This window comes from Tenrec ecaudatus, unplaced genomic scaffold (assembly GCF_050624435.1).
Source record: "Tenrec ecaudatus isolate mTenEca1 unplaced genomic scaffold, mTenEca1.hap1 Scaffold_1941, whole genome shotgun sequence".
In the NCBI taxonomy this organism is placed as follows: domain Eukaryota; kingdom Metazoa; phylum Chordata; class Mammalia; order Afrosoricida; family Tenrecidae; genus Tenrec; species Tenrec ecaudatus.
The window spans coordinates 3176-23015 of NW_027458223.1; the positions used below are offsets into that span (position 1 = coordinate 3176).

General features: G+C 45.6%; 2 protein-coding genes across 2 annotated transcripts; both read left to right on the forward strand.

Moving 5' to 3' along the window:
* The first annotated feature begins 1928 nt into the window (after nucleotides 1-1928).
* Nucleotides 1929-2924, forward strand: LOC142436286 (PRAME family member 12-like). The gene has a single exon (XM_075540043.1). It carries the CDS (start codon nucleotides 1929-1931, stop codon nucleotides 2922-2924), a length of 996 nt encoding a protein of 331 aa, XP_075396158.1.
* Nucleotides 2925-18282: 15358 nt separating this feature from the next.
* LOC142436281 (melanoma antigen preferentially expressed in tumors-like) lies at nucleotides 18283-19455 on the forward strand. The gene has a single exon (XM_075540038.1). The coding sequence runs from the start codon at nucleotides 18283-18285 to the stop codon at nucleotides 19453-19455; it is 1173 nt and encodes a 390-aa protein (XP_075396153.1).
* Nucleotides 19456-19840: the final 385 nt, after the last annotated feature.

Below are 19840 nucleotides of genomic sequence, written 5' to 3' on the forward strand. Positions count from 1 at the left end.
AGCGATGCTTCTACCAATGTCAGGATTCAGAGTCTCCTTTGCGTCCAGCTAGGTCATTCATTCTTTTCTGTTTTGTGAAGGATTTTTCTTTCATACATGATACTATTGATGTCATGCTATAGCTGGTCCAGTTTTCTGTCGATCGTATTCACTTGATCACATCTGTTGTTGAGATGCTCTTGACATTCAAGTGGAATGTGTCTGAGGTTATATTTGCATTCTCCTGCATCTGATTCAAGTCTTCAGCTTCATGGCCCCAGCTTTGCTTTTGCCTGCTGATAATGAACTCCCACAAAATGTCTTTTAGGTAAGGGCTTCAGTCAGAACATTTCATTTTCAATAAGTTATCAATAACAGTCAAATCAAGAAAACCACTTCAGCTAGATGGCTGCTTATTTAACTTTAAGCCCTTAACACCTAAATGCTATATCTTTTCATAGACAGGCAGCTTTCCCCACCTTTGCTTATGCCCACATTTCATCTTACGTTATGGTATCGGGAAGGTGAGCATCACAGAATGCAGATAATTAGGACCAAGTGACTTTTGTTGAGGTAGTACTTGAATCTAGGCCCCATGTCCATCGGCAACCTTAATTCTTAACATATAGATATAAGTACATGGATTGGTTTCCCTCTCATTGTATATAAACAGGGTCAAGTATAAAGAAAATGTTTTGAAACCGATGATATTAGCATCCCTGCAAATGTGCTTGACACAATGAATGCATGTGTGGCTTACGATAAGAGATGTAAGAGTCCCCAATAAACGTATTTAATAAAAGGAAAGAAACATCTGTCTTCCATTAAAAGAAATTTTTAAAAAGTGAATGCGGACATCCGGCTTCTTACTCAGAAAGTAAGTTTTGAGTGGAATTTCTATTTCCAGATGATTTCACTCTGTTGTGATGTTTGAATATTCTGCATTCATGATCTAGGGAATGAGCGATGCAGATGAATCCAGAGAGGCAAAACCATCTGTTGTCAGAGCCCCTGAGCTGAAAGGATGAGACCTCCAGTCCCATGGATAAGTGTTCCCTAGCTCTGAAATGTCGGGCCCTTTCGTCTCACTCTCAGTCTTTGAAACTTGAGGTAGTGTCCCCCAAATTTCCTACTTATTTTTGCTTCATTCACCTCCCCAGCTGCTGAGGTCACTGTCTGCCATCAGACTCCTGACTGCCCATCTTGGATTCCACAGCCTCTGGGTCAACTTGAGTCAGAAGAAAAAGAATCCAGTTTGAAATCTAAGCCCACGTGGACCAGCCTCTACCAGTGTGAGTTACTGGAAAGATTAGCATGGTCAGCGAGCTCCTCTCTGAGGGGCTAAGGGGATGACAGTGGAGTCCAGAGTGTGGAGGGCTAGGACAACCAGATTGGCTCTCCCAGAACACTGAGCAGACCCTTTCTCTTCATTCACAGGTCAGGATCGCTCTTGGAGCTGATTGATCAGCATGAGCAGCAGGAACCCACCCAGGCTCCTGGACCTGGCCATCCAGAGCGTGTTGCAGAATGAGGCCTCAGCCATTGCCTCTCTGGAGTGGCTGCCCACAGAGCTCTTCCCTCCCCTGTTCGTGGCAGCTGTTGTCGGAGATTACAGAGAGACAGTGAAGGCCATGGTTGGGGTGTGGCCCTTCCTCAAGCTCCCTCTGGGGGCTCTGATGGAAGATTGTCAGTCTCCCCCTGACATCTTAAAGGCTGCCCTTGATGGCCTTGCTATACTGCTTTCCCAGAAGGTTAAGCACAGGAGATGCAAACTGAAAGTGCTGGATTTACAAATGAACACTGGGACCAACTTCTGGAAAGTGTGGGCTGGACGCCAGTCTACTGCCTCTGTAACGTCATCAGAGGATCCAGAGTCCACCCATCCCAAGACTCAGATCCTCAAAGAAGACAAATGTAGGTCAGTGGAGAAATATCCAGCCTTGGCTGGCATGACGGTGCTCACTGACCTGTGCTTTCAGGCAGACATCCCAAATGAAATGCTCACCTTCCTCATCGAAAGGGTCAAGCAGACAAAGGACCTGCCACACCTGTGCTGCAGGAAGCTCGAGCTTGTTCGGAATGTTGCCCCGCTTCCCATTCTTGGGGAGATCCTCAATGTAGTGCAGCTAGACTCTGTCCAGGAGATGAGATTGCTTGGTAGCTGGGACCTGCAAAGCCTCAACTGGTTCGCTCCTTACCTGTCCCAGATGGTCCAACTGCATACACTCCTCCTCTCTGAATGCACCCTGTATTGCATCGTCCCCGGGGAGAACGATGAGGACGAGGTGCAGAAGCTACTTCAACAATTCACCACTCAGCTCCTCAGTCTGCATCAGCTCCACACCCTCATGCTGCACTCTGTGAACTTCTTTGGTAACCACCTCCACCAGCTGCTCAGATGCTTGCAGGCGCCCTTGGAGACCCTGCACATACGCCGTTCCTTGCTTATGGACCAGGACTTGACATACCTGTCCTCATGTCCCTGCACCAGCCACCTGAAATCCCTTGACTTGAGTGGTGTACGCAGGCCTGGCTCCAATTACGAGTTCCTCCCTGCTCTGCTGAACAGAGTCTCAGCCACCCTGGTCCACCTGGATTTGGCGGACTGTGGCATCACGGACTCGGACTGCGATTACTTGCAGCCTGCTCTGGGTCACTGCTCTCAGCTCAGAACCTTGAAACTCTGCGGAAACCTGTTGTCCATGGCTGTCCTACAGACCCTGCTGTTTCACACGTTCCCAAGGTGCAACTTTGCCTTTCTAGAGCTTCCTGTCCCCCTCAATTGCTACATGGACCCCCAGTTAACTCTGCCCTGGCATACCCTTGCAGAGGTGATGGAGCAGCTGAGGCTGACCTTGCAGCTCCATGGACCCCAAAGAATACGCCTTGCTTACAGGCACTGTCGCACCCTGTGCGATGCAATCTGCATCCGTATGGACAACTAGTGCCACAACCCTTTGCCATCTGTTCTCAATCCTGACTTCTACCTCGGGATCCCAATGTCGTATTTGGAAAGACTAGTGTTTCCTAAATTAGAGCGGTTTGGATTGAGTTCTTGAGCTTGAGGTCATGTTTGCCATGATGACGAAGGAGGTTGGAGGTATCGGTCAGAGGATGCATCTAACGTGATCAGCCTTCCTGAAGTCAAGCCTTAATTGCTTCACATCCATCTTCTGAAAGTGATGGAAAAGGAGATTCAGCAGCAGGTAGCAGATGTGCTCACCCATATCACGAATCAAAGCCAGGAGCAAAATACATCCCTGTCACCCACGGCCCCTTCCGTGGGCATATGCAGGATCTAGGTGACGTGGATGCCCAGGCACATGGAGTTCTTCAGGACTGCAGGTGTCCCCGATGCTAAAAAGCGACATGACTTTCCGCTGACTCCTTTCCAGGGAGAAAACAAGTGCCGAGAGCCCTGCCCCACATTTCTGTCTCCTACCACTTGCAATAGTAGAAAATAAACGCATGTTCCAAAGCCATGCACCCGTGCTATTCATTTCTCCTGCTGCAAGAGTGCCGAACTTAAGAACACCCAGTGATGCTCACCTTCCCGACAGGATCGCTGAAGACAAAGTGGGTGCATAAGCAAATGTGTTGGAGAAAACTGATGGTGCACGTCTATCAAAAGATATAGCATTTGGAGACTTAAAGGCTTGAAGATACACAGTCAGCCATCTAGCTGAAAAGCAAACATGTCCACATGGAAAGACACCAGCCTGTGTGATCATGAGGTGTCAATGGGATTATTTTACAGGCATTTGAGACCCAGAGCAAAATCATACTAATTTCAATAGGGGTGCAGCGGGTGGTGGGGAGGATGCACAGTGTGGAATCCCCAAGCCCATCTGTAGACAATTGGACATGCCTTTACAGAAGGTGTGTCGGGGAGAAGTTGAGACACTCAGGGTGCAGTATGAATGAAACATACAACTTTCCTCTAGTCCTTTAAGGCTTCTGCCCACTCCCCCTGACTATCATGATCCCATTTCTACCTTAGAAATCCAGCCAGACCAGAGGATGTACACTCATAAAGATCAGAGCTGGAAACACAGGGAATCCAGGATCGATAAAGACGTAGGACCAATAATGAGAGTCGGGATGCCAAGAGGGTAAGGTGTAAGTGTGGGGAGGAAAAGGGAATCGATCACTCGGATCGACTTGTAACTCCCTCCCAGGGGGAGAAACAACAGAAAAGTGGGTGAAGGGGGACAGCGGATGATGTAAGACATGAAAATAATAATTTATAACAAAGGGTTCAAAAAGGAGGGAGGGAAAAATAAGGAGCTGATATGAACGGCTCAAGTAGAAAGAAAATGTTTTGAAAATGATGTTGGCAACATATGCACAAATGTGCTTGACACAATGGTTGGATGTGTGGATTGTGATAAGAGTCGCAAAATATTTAATGATCATGATAATAAAAACCTTGAGCATAACTACTGATGTTGGTGTGAGTTACTGTAGGATCACACCCCACCCGTAGCAACCCTCTTCACAACAGAACCAACACGGACCAGTCGTCTCCATCCTCACAATTGTTCCTATTCCTGAGCCCATAGATGCAGCCACCGTGTCAATCTATCTCCATGAGGGCTTTCCTCTTTTTATCCACCCTCCACTCTGACAAGCAGGAAGCCCTTCTGCGGGGACTGGTTTTCCTGACAATATGTTCAAAGTACGTTCAGGAGAAGTCTTGCGCTCCATGCATCTAAGGATCACACTGGCCACACTTTTATGAAGGCATTTTGGTTTGTCATTTTAGCTGTCCATGGCACCTTTAATGATCTTCTCCAGCGCCAGAATTCTAGTGCACCGGTTTTACTATGGTCTTCCTTCTTCAGTGTCTAACTTCCATATGTGTAGAAGACCATGGAGAATACCATGGCTTGGTCAGGAATACCTTAATTCTCAAAGGACTATCTTGCTGTTCTGCACCTCAAGAAGGTGTTGTGCAACAGATTTCCTTAGGATAAAATGTCTTTTGATATTTTGAATACTGTTTCCATACCATTGATTGTGGATCCAGGCAAGAGAAGAATCCTTGACAATTTAAAATATTTCTCCATTGATTATGCTGTGACATACTGGTTCAGTTATGACAATTTTGGGTTTTTTGACATTGACTTTTAATCCCTAGGTTTTGTGATTTTAACTGCTGGAACAAACATAGGACAAGATACATCTGATCCTCAGTGGTCTCTTATATCTTTTGGGGTGTATGCCCCCAAATGGCACTGCTGGGTTGTATGCTATTTCTATTGCCAGCTCTTTTAGGAATCACCAGATTCCTAAATGTGTTTGTACATATTTAAATGCCCACCAGCAATGGATAGTGTTCCACTATCTCTACCCCTTCAATCATTTGTTGTTCTTTATTTTTAAATTTTTATTTTTATTAATTGAGATATAGTTTTGGTTATTACATGGGATTTCATTATTGTCCATTATTTTATCAATAAATATATTTTCCCAGTGTGTGGATTCTTGTTTTAATCTTTTGAGGAAATATTTTAATGTACACATATTTTCTTTTAACAGGTTCCACTCATCTTTTGTGTTCTCCATGGTGTCTGCTCCCTTTCTTAGATCTGGTAGCCTGTATATTCCCTGCTCTGGGGCCCTTAGATATATCCCATGTTTTTCAAAGATGATCATGACCAGATCCAGTTCAAAGCCATAGAGTTTCATAGAATCCTTAAACATGGGGAGACCATGGTCATGAGGAAATTACCTCCGAGTTCCCTGGCTCACAGTACATCTCCACCTGGACTTCATCATGTGATATCAACCTCACCACCAAGACCAGTGCATTATACCAGACCAATCCCTGAGCACGCTAGGACATGCTGACACATCACCTCAACCCTTCTCCATGACTGCATGTGTTGACAAGGGATTCATTTAAGAACATAAAGGAACATGTGAAAGGCAGTGTAGGAGGAGGAGGCTAAACATTAGTCACCTGACACAGAATCATCATGCTCAATCTCAGGTCTACATATAGTTTTGTCCTGTTGGATATACATCTGTCTATCTCAATCCCTATAGCACACGCCAGAGCAACCACAATCAGGGTGCTTCCAACACCTAGGGAGCCTACACCACAGGGAGCAACTGCCCCTCGGGACTGACACAGCCTCCACTTACCCCACGAAGTGAGTCATCGTTTACAACTTCTGGTGTTGTGCTCAGTCAATCTCAAAAGCACAAATACTGTATGAGAACACTATTGTAGGAATAAACACTAACACAAAGGTTGACACCCACACTGTGGTTATGGGGTAATTTGATAAGAGTTGTGTAAGCTCCCAATAAAATGATTTTTAAAAACAAACGAATATTTGGGAAGACGTCAGTGGAAGAATGTAGCCTGTATCACATCACTACCTATTCATATTTGACACAATTTCCATTCTGACATTGCAAAACCTAGCCTGCCTGGATAGTTTTATTGATATAAATATCGCATATCATACACCTCCATAGTTTGGTTGCCTTTAAAAAGGGTTGCATATGCATCCTCACAATCGACTCTGTGCCCCCCTCCTACTTTCATTACTTGCTCTCCTATTCCCTTCACCCTCTCCATCCTCTGTCACTGATAAACCGTTGCGTCAGATATTATCTCGATGCTTCCACTCTTTCAGCTTGTCCACTGATTATAAACCAGACCGGTTTACTGGGGGGCCTTGTTTTGATTTGTTTGTGGAAAACAAACAAAGAAAACACACAGTGTAAAACGAACAAACAAAGCAAAATGAAAACATTAACCGTCATCCCCTTGGGGTATTGTGCAATTGTGCTGACAGAGGCATTAATTGATCCATTGGCTTAGATAGCGAGGTAATATGGAGAAGAGTGTATGTGAGCCCAGTGCAGGTGTGAACCACAATCTGTGCGTGGTTTCATTGCATGCATTGGATGCTGAAATGATCAAGCTCTGTTTTCATTGAGTCAGGGTTGCATTTCCTGTAACGTTCTTTACAAGGGTGGCACCTTGTCGATCAGATTCATACCTGTCAGAAGAATGCAAGGAGAGAGCTGAGTAGTAAATATATGGATGTTCTGGAGCCATTTGATTGGACACCCAAGAAGCCAGGGGTCCCACCCAAAGTCCAAAGCAGGCCATTTTCACCGTGTGGGGTGGCCATTGTTTGCTAGCACTCCCATCAAGGAATCTCAGTCCTAAGTCAGAAGCCACAGCAAGGTCTGACTGAGATGTTCCCCGGCCTTCAGTCAGGCTTCCACACCGAGTTCTTCTATTGTGAAGCCATGTTCCCTGTACGGTCAGCACCTGGGGTCATCATAGTCCTTAGTCCGTGGCATGGATCAATGAGCTTTTCATAGAATGTTACTCAAACGTTTCTACTCAGGATCATAGAACTGGGTGTACTCCTCCCTTAATTTCCTATAATTACTGTTTAGCACACCTTCCCCGTATGAGGATGCTCCTCTCCATTGACCCACCAACAGAATGGTCAGTGCCTCCTCTGAAATGGACATGCCCCCTGCCCTGGTCTTAATCTGATTGCCCAGTAAGGTTCCCCTCTCAGTCCTGTGGAGGGCCTGCTGATTTTGTCCCAGCCTTGTCTCGATGCTGTACAGCATCAAGTGGATGGTCTTCACCCTGTTCCTCCTTCCCATAGGATGACCCTCGCTGAGGTGAGGTCTCTTTCCAGTTGGATGGTACGAAGTGCTTATAAGGACAGTGCTCTCTGCATTAGGGACCGTAGGCAGACTTTCTACCAGCGTGTTTTGAATCGGCCTCTAAGATTTGTTTAATTGGTGTCTTTCCTTATACAGGTGGATTCGCACAATACCTATCCTTCTGTGATGGACTGACTTCACTCAGCCTAACGGGTTCCAGGTCCTCCCATGTCTCGCGGGGTTTCATCCTTTTATCCACCGTGTTCAGGAAAGCGCAGGATCCATTGTGTGGATGTGACACAGTTTCTTGTTCCTTCCTCTCTTTCGTTCTCTTTCCTTCCTTATTTTTTTTAGCAATGAAGAGAAACACTGCAGTTGTATTTATTTATTTGTTATTTTTAAGACATTTTATTAGGGACTCATACAACTCTTATCACCATCCATCGTATTCATACATCAGTTGTATAAAGCACATCTGTACATTCTTTGCCTTAATCATTTTCAAAGCATTTGTTTTCCACTCAGGCCCTTTGCATCAAGTCCTCTTTTTTCCCCTCCCACCACGCTCTCCCCTCCCTCTTGAGCCCTTGGTAGTTTATAAATTATTATTTTTTCATATCTTGCCATATCCGGCGTCTCCCTTCACCCCATTTTCTGTTGTCCATCCCTAAGGGAGGAGGTCACATGTGGATCCTTGTAATCAGTTCCCCCTTTCCAACCCACTCACCCTCTTCCCTCCCAGTGCTCCTAAGGGATACTTCAGTTATTCCCTGATGTCATTTGGGGAGTCCTATTGCATAGTTGCATAGTGCCTTATCGCACGTGGTGCTGTGAAGGAAGTTCTGGGCAGATAAGCACAAGATCTATGGAATTATCCGACCAGGTCCTCCACAGGGAAGGACGAATTTATCTGCTTCAAACAACATTTATGACCTCAGATATCAGAGATGCGTGGTTGCCTATGATGGAAGAGGTGGCTGTTGCCAGTGCTTGTATCGATATACAAACCAGGAGATCACGGCTTGAACACATGTCTTCCTACGTTGCATGGGCTGAGTGCATTCCAGGGTGCATTCATCAGAGTGCACTTGGTTGCTGTACTCAGCATGAATGGGATATAAAGTTTGGACTGTATCTTTCTGCACGCACGGTTCTTGCAGCAGCTGTCTGTCTTATCTTTTGTGCATATCCCATCTACTTTCGGTGGGGATTTCTCTATGTCTACTTGGATGTTACAGGATATTCTGTAGTTTGGTAGTGAGGTAAGTATATATATTTTAGAGCGCTAATGGTGTAACGACTTATATGTGGGCTGTTATCTAGAAGGCTGACAGTTCAAATCCAGACCTTTCTCCACCAGAGAAATATGGGACTGAGTACTCTTACTAAGACACTGGGAGAGATGAGAGTTCTCAGCATAAGGAATCCAGGACAGATAAAACTTCAGAAGCAATCATGGGTGTTGCGATACTATGAGGGTAGAGTTGAGGTGTGGGCAGAAGTGGAGGGGATGGGCAACCGATCACAAGGATGGATATAGAACCCCCGCCCCACCCCCGAGTGAAGGAAACTAAAAACAAATGGGTGAAGGGAGAGAGCAGACAGTGTAAGATATGTAAATAATTTATTATTTATCATTAACTCTGGAGGGTGGGAGAGTGGGGAAAGGAGGGGAATAAAGAGGAGTTGATAGGACGGGCTCAAGTCGGAAACGATGTTTTGAAAATGTTGGTGGTGACATTTGTACAAATGTGCTTGATACAATTGATGTATGGATTCTTATAAGAGGTGTAAGAGCTCTACCAATAAAGTTATAGTATATATATATGTTACCGTATATATACAATTAAATATATCTATGCCGTAGATCCCTTGGAGACTCACAGGGACAGTTCTACACTGCCAAATATAGTCTCTCTAAGACAACAATGTCTTTAAGGTAATGGAAGTGATGCCCAGGCGGATGACTGATAACGTTCTGTAACGTAAAATGACAATGATTTTTCTAAGTGAATCATATATATATATAAAATTTAGATGCATGAATGGTGAGTGAGTTTGCACTTAATTCTTGCCCCATTCTAAGAACAGTCAGCTTTTAGGACATCTTCCTGCTTGATGCTCCACTTCCTCAAGAGAAGAGATCTCTGAAGATACAAGTGCAATAGCATAGTATAACGTAGTAATTCGTGGGTGCCTGGACCTCAAAAGAACAATGTCTGGGTTCTTAAAGCTTTACGTCCGAAGAAGTAAGCTTCTAAATCAGTGCCCATTACGTTCCACAACTTCCATTCAATCCATTGATTGTAAATAATATAACCCTGTGCTATATGATGGAATCGCATCACAGCTTCAGTTGTGCACACCTGCTTTGTAGTAGACTAGAGCTGACAGGGAAAGCACACAGCCCATTTGCGCTGATCACAGGTAAATTACACTCCCCATGACTGCCCTGTAATCACCATGGAGGGATGCGAACAGCCCTGTTATCTCACAGAGAACAGTGTGAATTCAATGATGGCCGACGTCGCTGTTGTTCTGTGTCACTGAGTCACCTCTGATGCGCAGGGACCCCATGCACGACAGAAGGGAAGACTGCACACTCCTGTTCCATCCTCACGACTGTAAGTTTCAGGCCCTTGTTGCCGCCACTCCATCAATTCATCACGTCAAGGGACTTCTTTAGTCTCCCTGTGCTTCTCCAGGGAATGATCCCTCCCCAAAACCTGTCCAAAGTATGTCAATTGAAATCCCATCATCCAAGCCTGTAAGCAGCAATCTGGTCACATTTCTTTCAAGATAGATAAGCTTGTCCTTTTGGCACACCTGCGCTGATTAGAAATCATCCACTAATTCCTTATTGTGATCACAAATGATTTTTCATCCACGTAACCGTGCAACGACGAAGTGCTTTGGAATGCCCCATCTTCTAATCGCTATCCCTAATTGGTGATGATGCACACCGTTTCTCTGTTGGAGGCAGCTGAACTCTATTGGGGGCTGGACCTTTGCAGGGGGATTAGACCAGCTATCCCACATCAAGCTGGGTTCGAACTAAGGCGTGCAGATGAAAGGAAAAGAAAGAGTTATGTATAAAGCATGGGATAGGGAGGACTCCAATCCAATGGACTGAAGTCTCCAGTATATTGGAAGCTTGGTATATATACTCTTCTTACACAGGGACTTAGTTACAAAGCAAACATCAAAGCACTTAAACATTCCTAACCTCTTATCTATGCAAATGTAATGTGACCAGTCACAGTTTCTTAACCTTAGAATAATAAAAGCGCTAGGTTCAAAGACAATCACAGGGATATGCAAGATTCAAGAGAGCCTCAAAGAGATCCCAATTAACTGAGTTATCCCTCAATGCTTTTTAGCAGCAAAGTCACAAATAGTCAGTGTGCAACACTTTTGTCTGCAGAGACACAGAGGCTCAGGGGACTAAATAGTCACCCATTAGTAAACACCTTGGTCAGCTGGATGCTTTCTAAAGACCTTAACTTGCTCTTTTGGAGGATTTCTTCAAACTGGTGCAACAAGAGTGTGTGCACGGTGTGGTGGTGTTTTGCAGCTGCCACTGCTCTGCCTGGACTCGTCTGGTTCTTATTTGGACCTGACGGTTCATGTGAGACGTCTTAGACTCTGGAAATATTTTGGACTCAACACATTTCCTGAGGGAGCAGGAGGTGAAATGTCAGGTCACCAAATGTGGAATGGTGACAAAGACTTTGATCCAAATCAACAGAGAGATAATGTGATCCCCTACAGAAGCGGTTCTCAACCTGTGGGGCGCGACCCCTGTGGGGGTCAAACAATCCTTTCACAGGGGTGGCCTCAGACCATCGGAAAACACGTAAACATTTCACAGAACATAATTACATATTGTTTGTGATTAATCACTCTGCTTCATTGTGTTCAATTTGTAACAATGAAAATACATCCCGACTATCAGATATTCACATTATGATGCAGAACAGTAGCGGATTACATTAAGTTAGTAACAATGAAAATAATTTGATGGTTGGTGTCACCACAACACGAGGAACTCTGTTAAAGGGTCATGGCATCAAGAAGGTTGAGAACCACTGACCTGCAGGCAGTCCCCTAAGTTTATCTTTCTACCAAGGGATAGTAGGAAAGAATGAATTTATGTTTGTTGAATCCTTACATAGTTCGCAATTATTCCTTGTATAATGGGAGAAAGATTTTGTGATACTTTAACCTGCATCATAAGCTACGGGAAATAAGTTTTCAGTTGTCAGCAAGAGTATGCATATTCTTTCTGTGTTCCTGGGAAGGGGGCATGGAGTGATAACAATAAGCCCGGGAGCCTATGATGCATAACATTGGTTCTCAACCTTCCAAATATCGCGATCATATAAAACAGTTCCTTCTACTGGGATGACGCCCAACCATAAAATAATGTTTCTTACTACATCATAATGGTAATTTTGTTACTGTATGAATCATAATGTAAACATCAGACACATAGAAATTTCATTTCACAAATGGAACATAATTAAAGGATAGCCATTAATCACAAAACAATACGTAATCATGCTATGTGAAATAATTATTTCTAATTACAAATAGATGACATTTGGTCTTGAAGCATGGTGTAGCATGGGTAACTGTCTTCACACCTGGCACTAGTATGTGGGTGTATGTGCATGTGGACAGACAACCCAGGGGACGAATAGAGGAGCGGTGTCTCTGTTGCTAAGACCTTCAGAAATATGTGTTTTCCAATAGTCTTAGGGAACCCCTGTGAAAGGATCGTACAACCACTAAAGGGGTCGAGACTCATCAATTGAGAACCGGTCAAGTTCAGCCGGGAGGCAACTAGGGATCCGGCTTGATGTGTCCTGCAGGTTGGCAAGGAGGGGGAACAGATGCAATCTCGCTGAGTTTGGTGTATTTTATTTTTTATGAGACAACGTGGGATCCTGGAACGGATCTACAGGGCACTCCCACCAGGTGCTCCACAGAGAAGTACATGTTCCATGCTCCAGGCACTAATTACGCCCTCAGAAACCATGGAGGGGTCTTGCACATCATGGGATGCTGCACTGTATCAATGGTTTATCTATTGGGATCCAAACCAGAAGATCACGGTTTGAACATCAGCCTTTCTGTTTTGCAGGAGCTGCATGCATTCCAGGATGTGTTCATCCGAGTGCATTCAGTTGCTCTACTCAGCATAAACAGGGTATAGAGACACGGGGAGACTTGTCGTTCCCTATATCTTTCTGTCCTCATTGCCTTCGCACCTGAGTTTGGTTTGTGTTATTGTTTTGTGAAATAATGTGGCTTCCATGAATAGATCTGTTATAATGGAATCCGGTGTGAAGACATTGCTTAGTAGAAGGATCAGGGTGGGATAGTACTCCTTAGCATCTCCTCAATTTATGTCACGTGGATGTCGGGGGAGTTTCTTGAGGAGTCAATCCTGAAACTTCTAACTCCCAAGTGATTTTAGGGAAGTGAGCAGAGAGAAGCCTGATCTCCCTGCAGAAAGAAAGGAGATGAGGAGGTCAGGAGTTCCGCGGGGCAGCTGTGTCTGGCATATCCAAGCACTCATCCCTTCACAACCCCAAGGAAATAGAAAGGAAGCGAGTTTCTCTGAGGTGTGGCTAAAATAAACTTTCATCTCTCATGGGATTCAAGGACAGCACACCCTGCTGATGGAATACATAGCTGTCTGCAGCCAGGAAAGGGGTGTGGATCAGGGTGTGACTCTGGATTGGCAATCTCTTCCCAGTGATCTACCTAGACCCAGGCAAAGCCAGATGCTAAAATACAGTCAGATTTCAGGGTCAGTTCACACTCTCATATGCTGTCAGTATACTGGGAAACGGTCCCACACCCAAAAGAAGACAGAGCATTCTCCTCAGGTAGGTGCCCTGAATTTGGGCTTCACACACCATAATAAGACAATTACTTCAGGGTGGTGGTGCTTCTATCACTGTGAAATGATTAAGGATCCTAGTCAAAACCCTTAATCCTTTAAAATCCTATGTGCTGCAGTGAATTAATTGAGATCTCTCAGCAAACCATGGGTTTTTAATGAGAAACTGCTGAGGATCACGACTGTTCTGAGAAAGGAAAGGTAGAGGGGACTACGGACAGGATTCCGTTGTAAGTGATTATTACAAAGGCTAATTGTGATGGACGAAGCCTGATCTCTTAACACATAGATGGGTCACTGTCCCCAACCTCACTCTTGGCCGTCAAGCCCATTCCAACCCAGCAAAGCCATGGGGCAAAGAATTGCACTTCTAGTCTGGGAATTCTTGTATTTCCCCTCATATGTGATTGGTACTTTTCTCTGTAATGAGACTATCGTTCTGTTTCCTGGAACATATATTGATCTAATAAGAGGGAGAAATAAAATTCACAATCAAGAAGAAATGAAATCAAAATACAACACCACCACCACAAAAAGCACTCAATGATATACTGTGAGAAAAATATCAGTGACAACCACACACAAGTCTGAAGCGATCATTTCCTAACTAGCACCAACACACACATGGAGAGCCACACCCCACGCAAAAATGTTATACACGAAGAACAAAGAAGCTTAACACAATACACTTACACACTCTCACACAACATGTGCAAACATAAGGCAAAATTTCTGGAATATACATATCAATAACCTCACCCAAGATCAATGGACTAATTCTAAAGTTAAAGGAATGAGAGAAGCGGGTGGGTCAGAAAAAAAAAGCTATCAAATGCTACCTCATGCTTCCTCTGACCTCATACACCCAGACCTGGAACAACTTAAAACCAGAGGCAGCCCAATGCATATGAAGCATAGAGCAACCAGAGGAAAGCCGGGACCGTACTTTTGATAAGTGTTTAACTGAATAGCAGAAGAAAGGAGACCTAGACCAGGGAGCTTCTCTGGACCTGCGGTTCCCGCCTGGCGAACTTCTTAGGCCCTAGTTAAGGCTGAGACCCAAACACACAGTGCTCGCCAAGGGAGGTCCAGCGCAGAGATGTTGCAAAGAGAAAAGGAAGACACCCTAGAGCACACAGGGAGAGTCTTCTCCTGCAGGTGATGCCCTAGATTTGGATTCCAGCTACCTAAACAGAGGGACCATTAATGTTGGTTGTTTTAAGAACCCTAATTGGTGATGTTTCTCTCATCAGAGCACTTGAGAAGAGAATGTACAGGGCTCTTTCCAAAAGTCAATCCTTGAAGCACGGCCAGTGTGACCTAATAATCCCTACTGTGCTCTACGGACATGCAATTGCAGTCTCGTGTTTGGTAATCCACTGGGGTGCTTACCACCAAGTCACTGGTTCAAAGCTCTCAGCCAATCTGAGGGACTTGATGAGGCCTCTACTCCTGGAGAGATCGACAGTCATTAGGAAGCTAAAGAGGCACTTCAGTTCTTTCCCATAGTTGACTCCTAGTTGGAAGAGGCACAGAATTCAAGTAATGTTGTGCTTTGGGAAATTAATTACACAGATGGATACCCATAAGGACAAAACCCTGTCACACATGTGAGATTCTCGGCTCTAGAGCCATGTCGGTAACCTATTGCTTAATCCACTCTCAGCAGATAACCCACTCCTCACAGTTTTCTATGTTGTCTCAATCTCGGTGGGGAAGGTGTGATGGCTGAGAGTTTCTGTCAACAGGGCCAGGTCTTGATTCTAAGGTATTGGTTCTTTACGATGGCATCATCCTTGTTGATGGGATTTCATAAAATGCCATCAATTCCAAGCTGAGACTTACTTTGAACAGCCAATGACGGGGAAGAGAGCTACCTTGTGGGTGTGGCCTCATGATTTAAAAGGTCTCCGTGAGAGCTCTGTAGCTTTGTTCTGGACCTGGACCCTTCCACTGACCTGAAGGTTTGGGGACTTGGGACAGAATCGTTTCATCGTTCCTGCTTCTCTGGAAGTTGTCAGTCTCAACACACTTGAGGAAGAAGGCTGCCATTGGACCTGCCATCTTGGATTCATCATCCACTGGATCTGCTTGAATACCGGTAAGAGTCCAAGACTGAAATGTGAGCTTTGCCAGCATCTGGAACTGAAAGTTGAAACAGGGAGAAAGCAGAAAATTCTCTAAGTGGTTCTGAGGAATGAAGTCGGGAGGGAACTAGGCGTTTGTACACGGGGTACCCATCTTGGCCCTCTTGGAGACCTACGTGAAGTGAGTGTTTCTATATTGTGTTTTGAATATATGGATGTGTTTCCTCTACTCCATATAAGAAGGGTAAACAGATTAAGGTGTCCTGCTCACCCTCAATCCCCTTCACACCTCAGAATCTATTCAGGGACTTGATGTGTCTTAATATCTTGTCTTTGTGCAATGGTCCATTATGTTCTCATCTTGCTGGGTAGAGGTGCTCCGTAGCGTGGCAGGTATGTAAGGATGTCAGTTTGGGAGCTGGGCTCCAGTGTTGGCTTATTCCTCCATCAATCAAGGGTTGGAGGCTTCAAAACCACCAGACTCTGCAGTTCACACCGATGGCAGTCTGCTCCCAGAAAGACATACAGCAGCGTTAACCAAAGTAGGTCATTCTGCCCACTGAGGTTAAATGGAAATGCCCATTCATTGCAAAAGAGATGCCTGTACTTTATATATGGGGCTTTCTGTTCTAATTAAGAATTATAGCATTGGAAACACGTAGGGGCAGTTTACTCTGTTCTATGTGGCTACCATTCATGGACAGGGACAGTGACTGTAAGATTTTGATACTTTATTTCAGCTTTCCCACAAAAGGTTTCAATGACCAGAAAGTGTATGAGTAACTTTTCTGTTTTCCTAAGAAGACTGCTCACACGAGGGCTAATAAGTGTACAAGCTTGTGATATGTAACCTTGAGTGGACTAGAGAGCAGTTGTAACATGTTCTACAGTATAGCCATGAGGGGGTATAGCATGAAATGACACTGGATTCAGTTTATTTCCTTTATTACATTAAACTGTGGTAGCTTTGATTGGATCTGCTATGATGGGATCCTTTAGGAAGCTGGTCCAAGTTGAAAGGATTCTGTGTAGGATAGCACTCCTTAATCCTTTCTTAATCTTTACCAGATTGATATAAGCAGAGGTTCCTGAGGTGTGAATTCAGAACCTTTCACCCAGCTAGGGATTGGAGAAAAGTTGGCAGAGAGAAGCAGGATCTGTCTGCAGCAAGACAGGTGACTTGGATCTGGGTGCCTCTGTAGACCTGCAGCCCCTGCTTGGTGAAGCTCCTGAGCTCATTAAGGCTGATGTTCAAAGACTCTGTGATCCCTAGGCAAGTCAAGCCTAGGCATTTTGCAAGAAGACAAGGAACTGGGCCAGAACACACAGGGAGAGAAACCTGTCCTTGAGCTGAGGTCCTGGATTTGGATTGTATACAAATGAACAATAATACAGCACATCTTGGGGGTTTTAAGACCCCCAGTTGGTGACGCTACTCTCATAATCTCCCTTAAAATCTGAGAGAACGTGCTGGACTCTTCTCCAGAGAGCAATGCTGCATAGACACCCAGTGGTGTCCACGAATCCCTACTGTGTTTGAGAGGGATGCAATCTCGGTGGCATATTTTTTTAGGCTTTGGGTTGCCCCCCGTTAGGTCAGCAGTTCAAATCTGATCTGTGATGATGCATGAGCACAGGCTCTCTTGGAATGATTGACAGTCCTTAGGAACCCAAAGAGGCATTTTGCTTCCATAAGGTTTCTCAAAGTCAGAAGAGAGTCAGTGGGTTTAAGGTTTTGCTTTGGGAAATGAGCTACCCACATGAAAATGCAAAGGAAAAACTATACTGCACATATGAGAATTTTGGTGATGCAGCCTTTTCTGGAAACAATTGCTAAATCCACTCTAATCTACTAACACTCCAAAGTTTTCCATGTTCTCTCACGCACAGTGTGCACAGAGATGGCTGAGGGCTTGTGTCAACAGGGTTGGGGCTGGATTCTCAGGGGTTGGTCAGTTCTGATGGCATCAACCTGGTTGAGCAGATTTCCAAAAGTCAAAATTCCATGCTGAGCCCTACTGCGATCAACCCATGAGGGTGAAGATAGCGTCTTTGTGGGGGTGGTCGTATGATTTAAAAGGACTCTCTGAAAGCTAATGATCTTTGTTCTCTCCTAGGCCAGTCTTCTGACCTGAAGGTTTGGGAACTTGAGACAGAATCTTGCCATCCCTCCTGCTTCTCTGGGAGTTGTCAGTCTCAACGTCCTTTGAAGAAGAAGCCTGTCATCTGAGTTGCCCAGCTTGGATTCGTTAGCCACTAGCTATCAAGGGTAAGAGTCAGGAATGAAATCTGAGCCTTCTCAGTCCCTCCACTGTGCGTTAAATATGTATCATTAACATGAAAGCCCTCTATTTGTAAATGATTCTGAGGCTAACATGGGAGAAGGACACGGTTGTCGGATGGCGGGGTCCACAGAGTGGCTCTCCTTGAGATCTGAGCAGACCTGTTTTCCCATCCACAGGTGAGGAATCCTCTTGGAGCAGACTGATCACCATGAGCAGCAGGAACCCATTCAGGCTCCAAGACCTGACCATCCAGGGCGTGTTGCAGAATGAGGCCTCAGCCATTGCCGCTCTTGAGTGGCTGCCCACACAGTTCTTCCCTCCCTTGTTCATGGCAGCCGTTGCCAAGGGACACAGTGAGGTGGTGAAGGCCATGGTGCACTACTGGCCCTTCACACAGCTCCCACTTGGGGCTCTGTTGGAGGATTGTGTGTTTCGAGAGCTCATCTTAAAGGCTGCACTCGATGGCCTTGATATCCTGCTTGCCCAGAATGCTCAGCACAGGAGATGCAAACTGAAAGTGTTGGATTTACAGCTGCAAACTGGCACCAACTTCTGGAATGTCTGGGCTGGAGCCCCATCTAATGACTCTGTGATGTCATCAGAAGAGTCTGAGGACACACCCCGCAGAATTCAGATGGAAAAAGGACCCCATTCCAGATCAGGAGGGAAGCACCAGCCCCTGGCCTTCGTGGAGGTGCTCACAGACCTGTGGTTTGAGGAAGCTACCTCAGAGGTACTGCTCACCTTCCTGATTGAAAGGGTCAAGCAGAAGAAGGCCCTGCCAACACTGTGCTGCAGGAAGGTGGCGTTTCTTGGACCTCTCCCACAACTTCACATTCTTGGGGACATCCTGAAGGTGGTGCAGCTGGACTGTGTCCAGGAGGTGGAAATTCATGGCAAATGGGACCTGCACAGCCTCAACTGGTTTGCTCCTTACTTGGCGCAGATGGGTCACCTGCAGACCCTCTTTCTCTCTGGAGTCATCTTGGGTTGCAAGGACTGTGGCAAAGACTGCAACGTGGAGCAACTCCTTGCCCAATTCACCTCTCAGCTCCTCAATCTGCATCAGCTCCAGCACCTCTTCCTGGAATCTGCCTGCCTGCCCAGGGGCTGCCTCATCCGGCTGCTCACACGCTTGCCATCTCCCTTGCTGACCCTCAGCCTGACTGATTGTGTGCTTTTGGACGAGGACTTGACTTACCTGTCTTTATGCCCCTGTACCAGCCGCCTAAGGACCCTGGTATTGTGTGGTCTATCCAGGCCTAGCTCAAGTTATGCATTCCTTCCGGGGCTGCTAGAGATTGTCTCCACCACCCTTATGCACCTGAACTTAGCTGGCTGTGGGATCCAGGACCCTGACCTCAGGGCCTTGCAGAATGCACTGGGCCGCTGCTCCCAGCTGGTCACCTTGATGTTATGTGGAAACTCCGTGTCCTGGGATGTTCTGCAGCAGCTGCTGCAGCACACCAACCCTCACTGCAAGTTCTTGGAGCTCCCTGTCCCACTGCATTGCTACTTGGGCCCCCAAGGAATGCTGCACTAGGAAGCTCTCCTCCCTGTCTTGGAGGAGGTGATGGTGATCCTGATGCCCAACGGGGTCATTTCTGTAGAATTCTGTAACCACAGAGGTACTGACAGATCATTGCATGCCATCCTCATCCAAATGGACAGCTGATGCCATCATCTCCTTCACGCTATCTTGTCAGTCCAAAACGTCCAGCTGTGGGTGCCTTGCCCCATTTTAAAGCGTTCATGTTCCCTATGCCTAAGTGATTTGTTCTTGAGGTACACGAGGGTCAGGAATCTTCTCTGTGATAAAGTCGCCTTCAGATGTGAAGATTTCAGGATGCATCAGACATCACCCTCACCCAAGTCAACCCTCGCTTGCTTCACCTGCCTTGTAGAAGGCATTGAAAGAAAGATTCCAG

Coding starts and splice junctions, on each gene's coding strand:
- LOC142436286 (XM_075540043.1), top strand. CDS start 1,929: ATGACGGTGCTCACTGACCTGTGCTTTCAGGCAGACATCCCAAATGAA.
- LOC142436281 (XM_075540038.1), top strand. CDS start 18,283: ATGGTGCACTACTGGCCCTTCACACAGCTCCCACTTGGGGCTCTGTTG.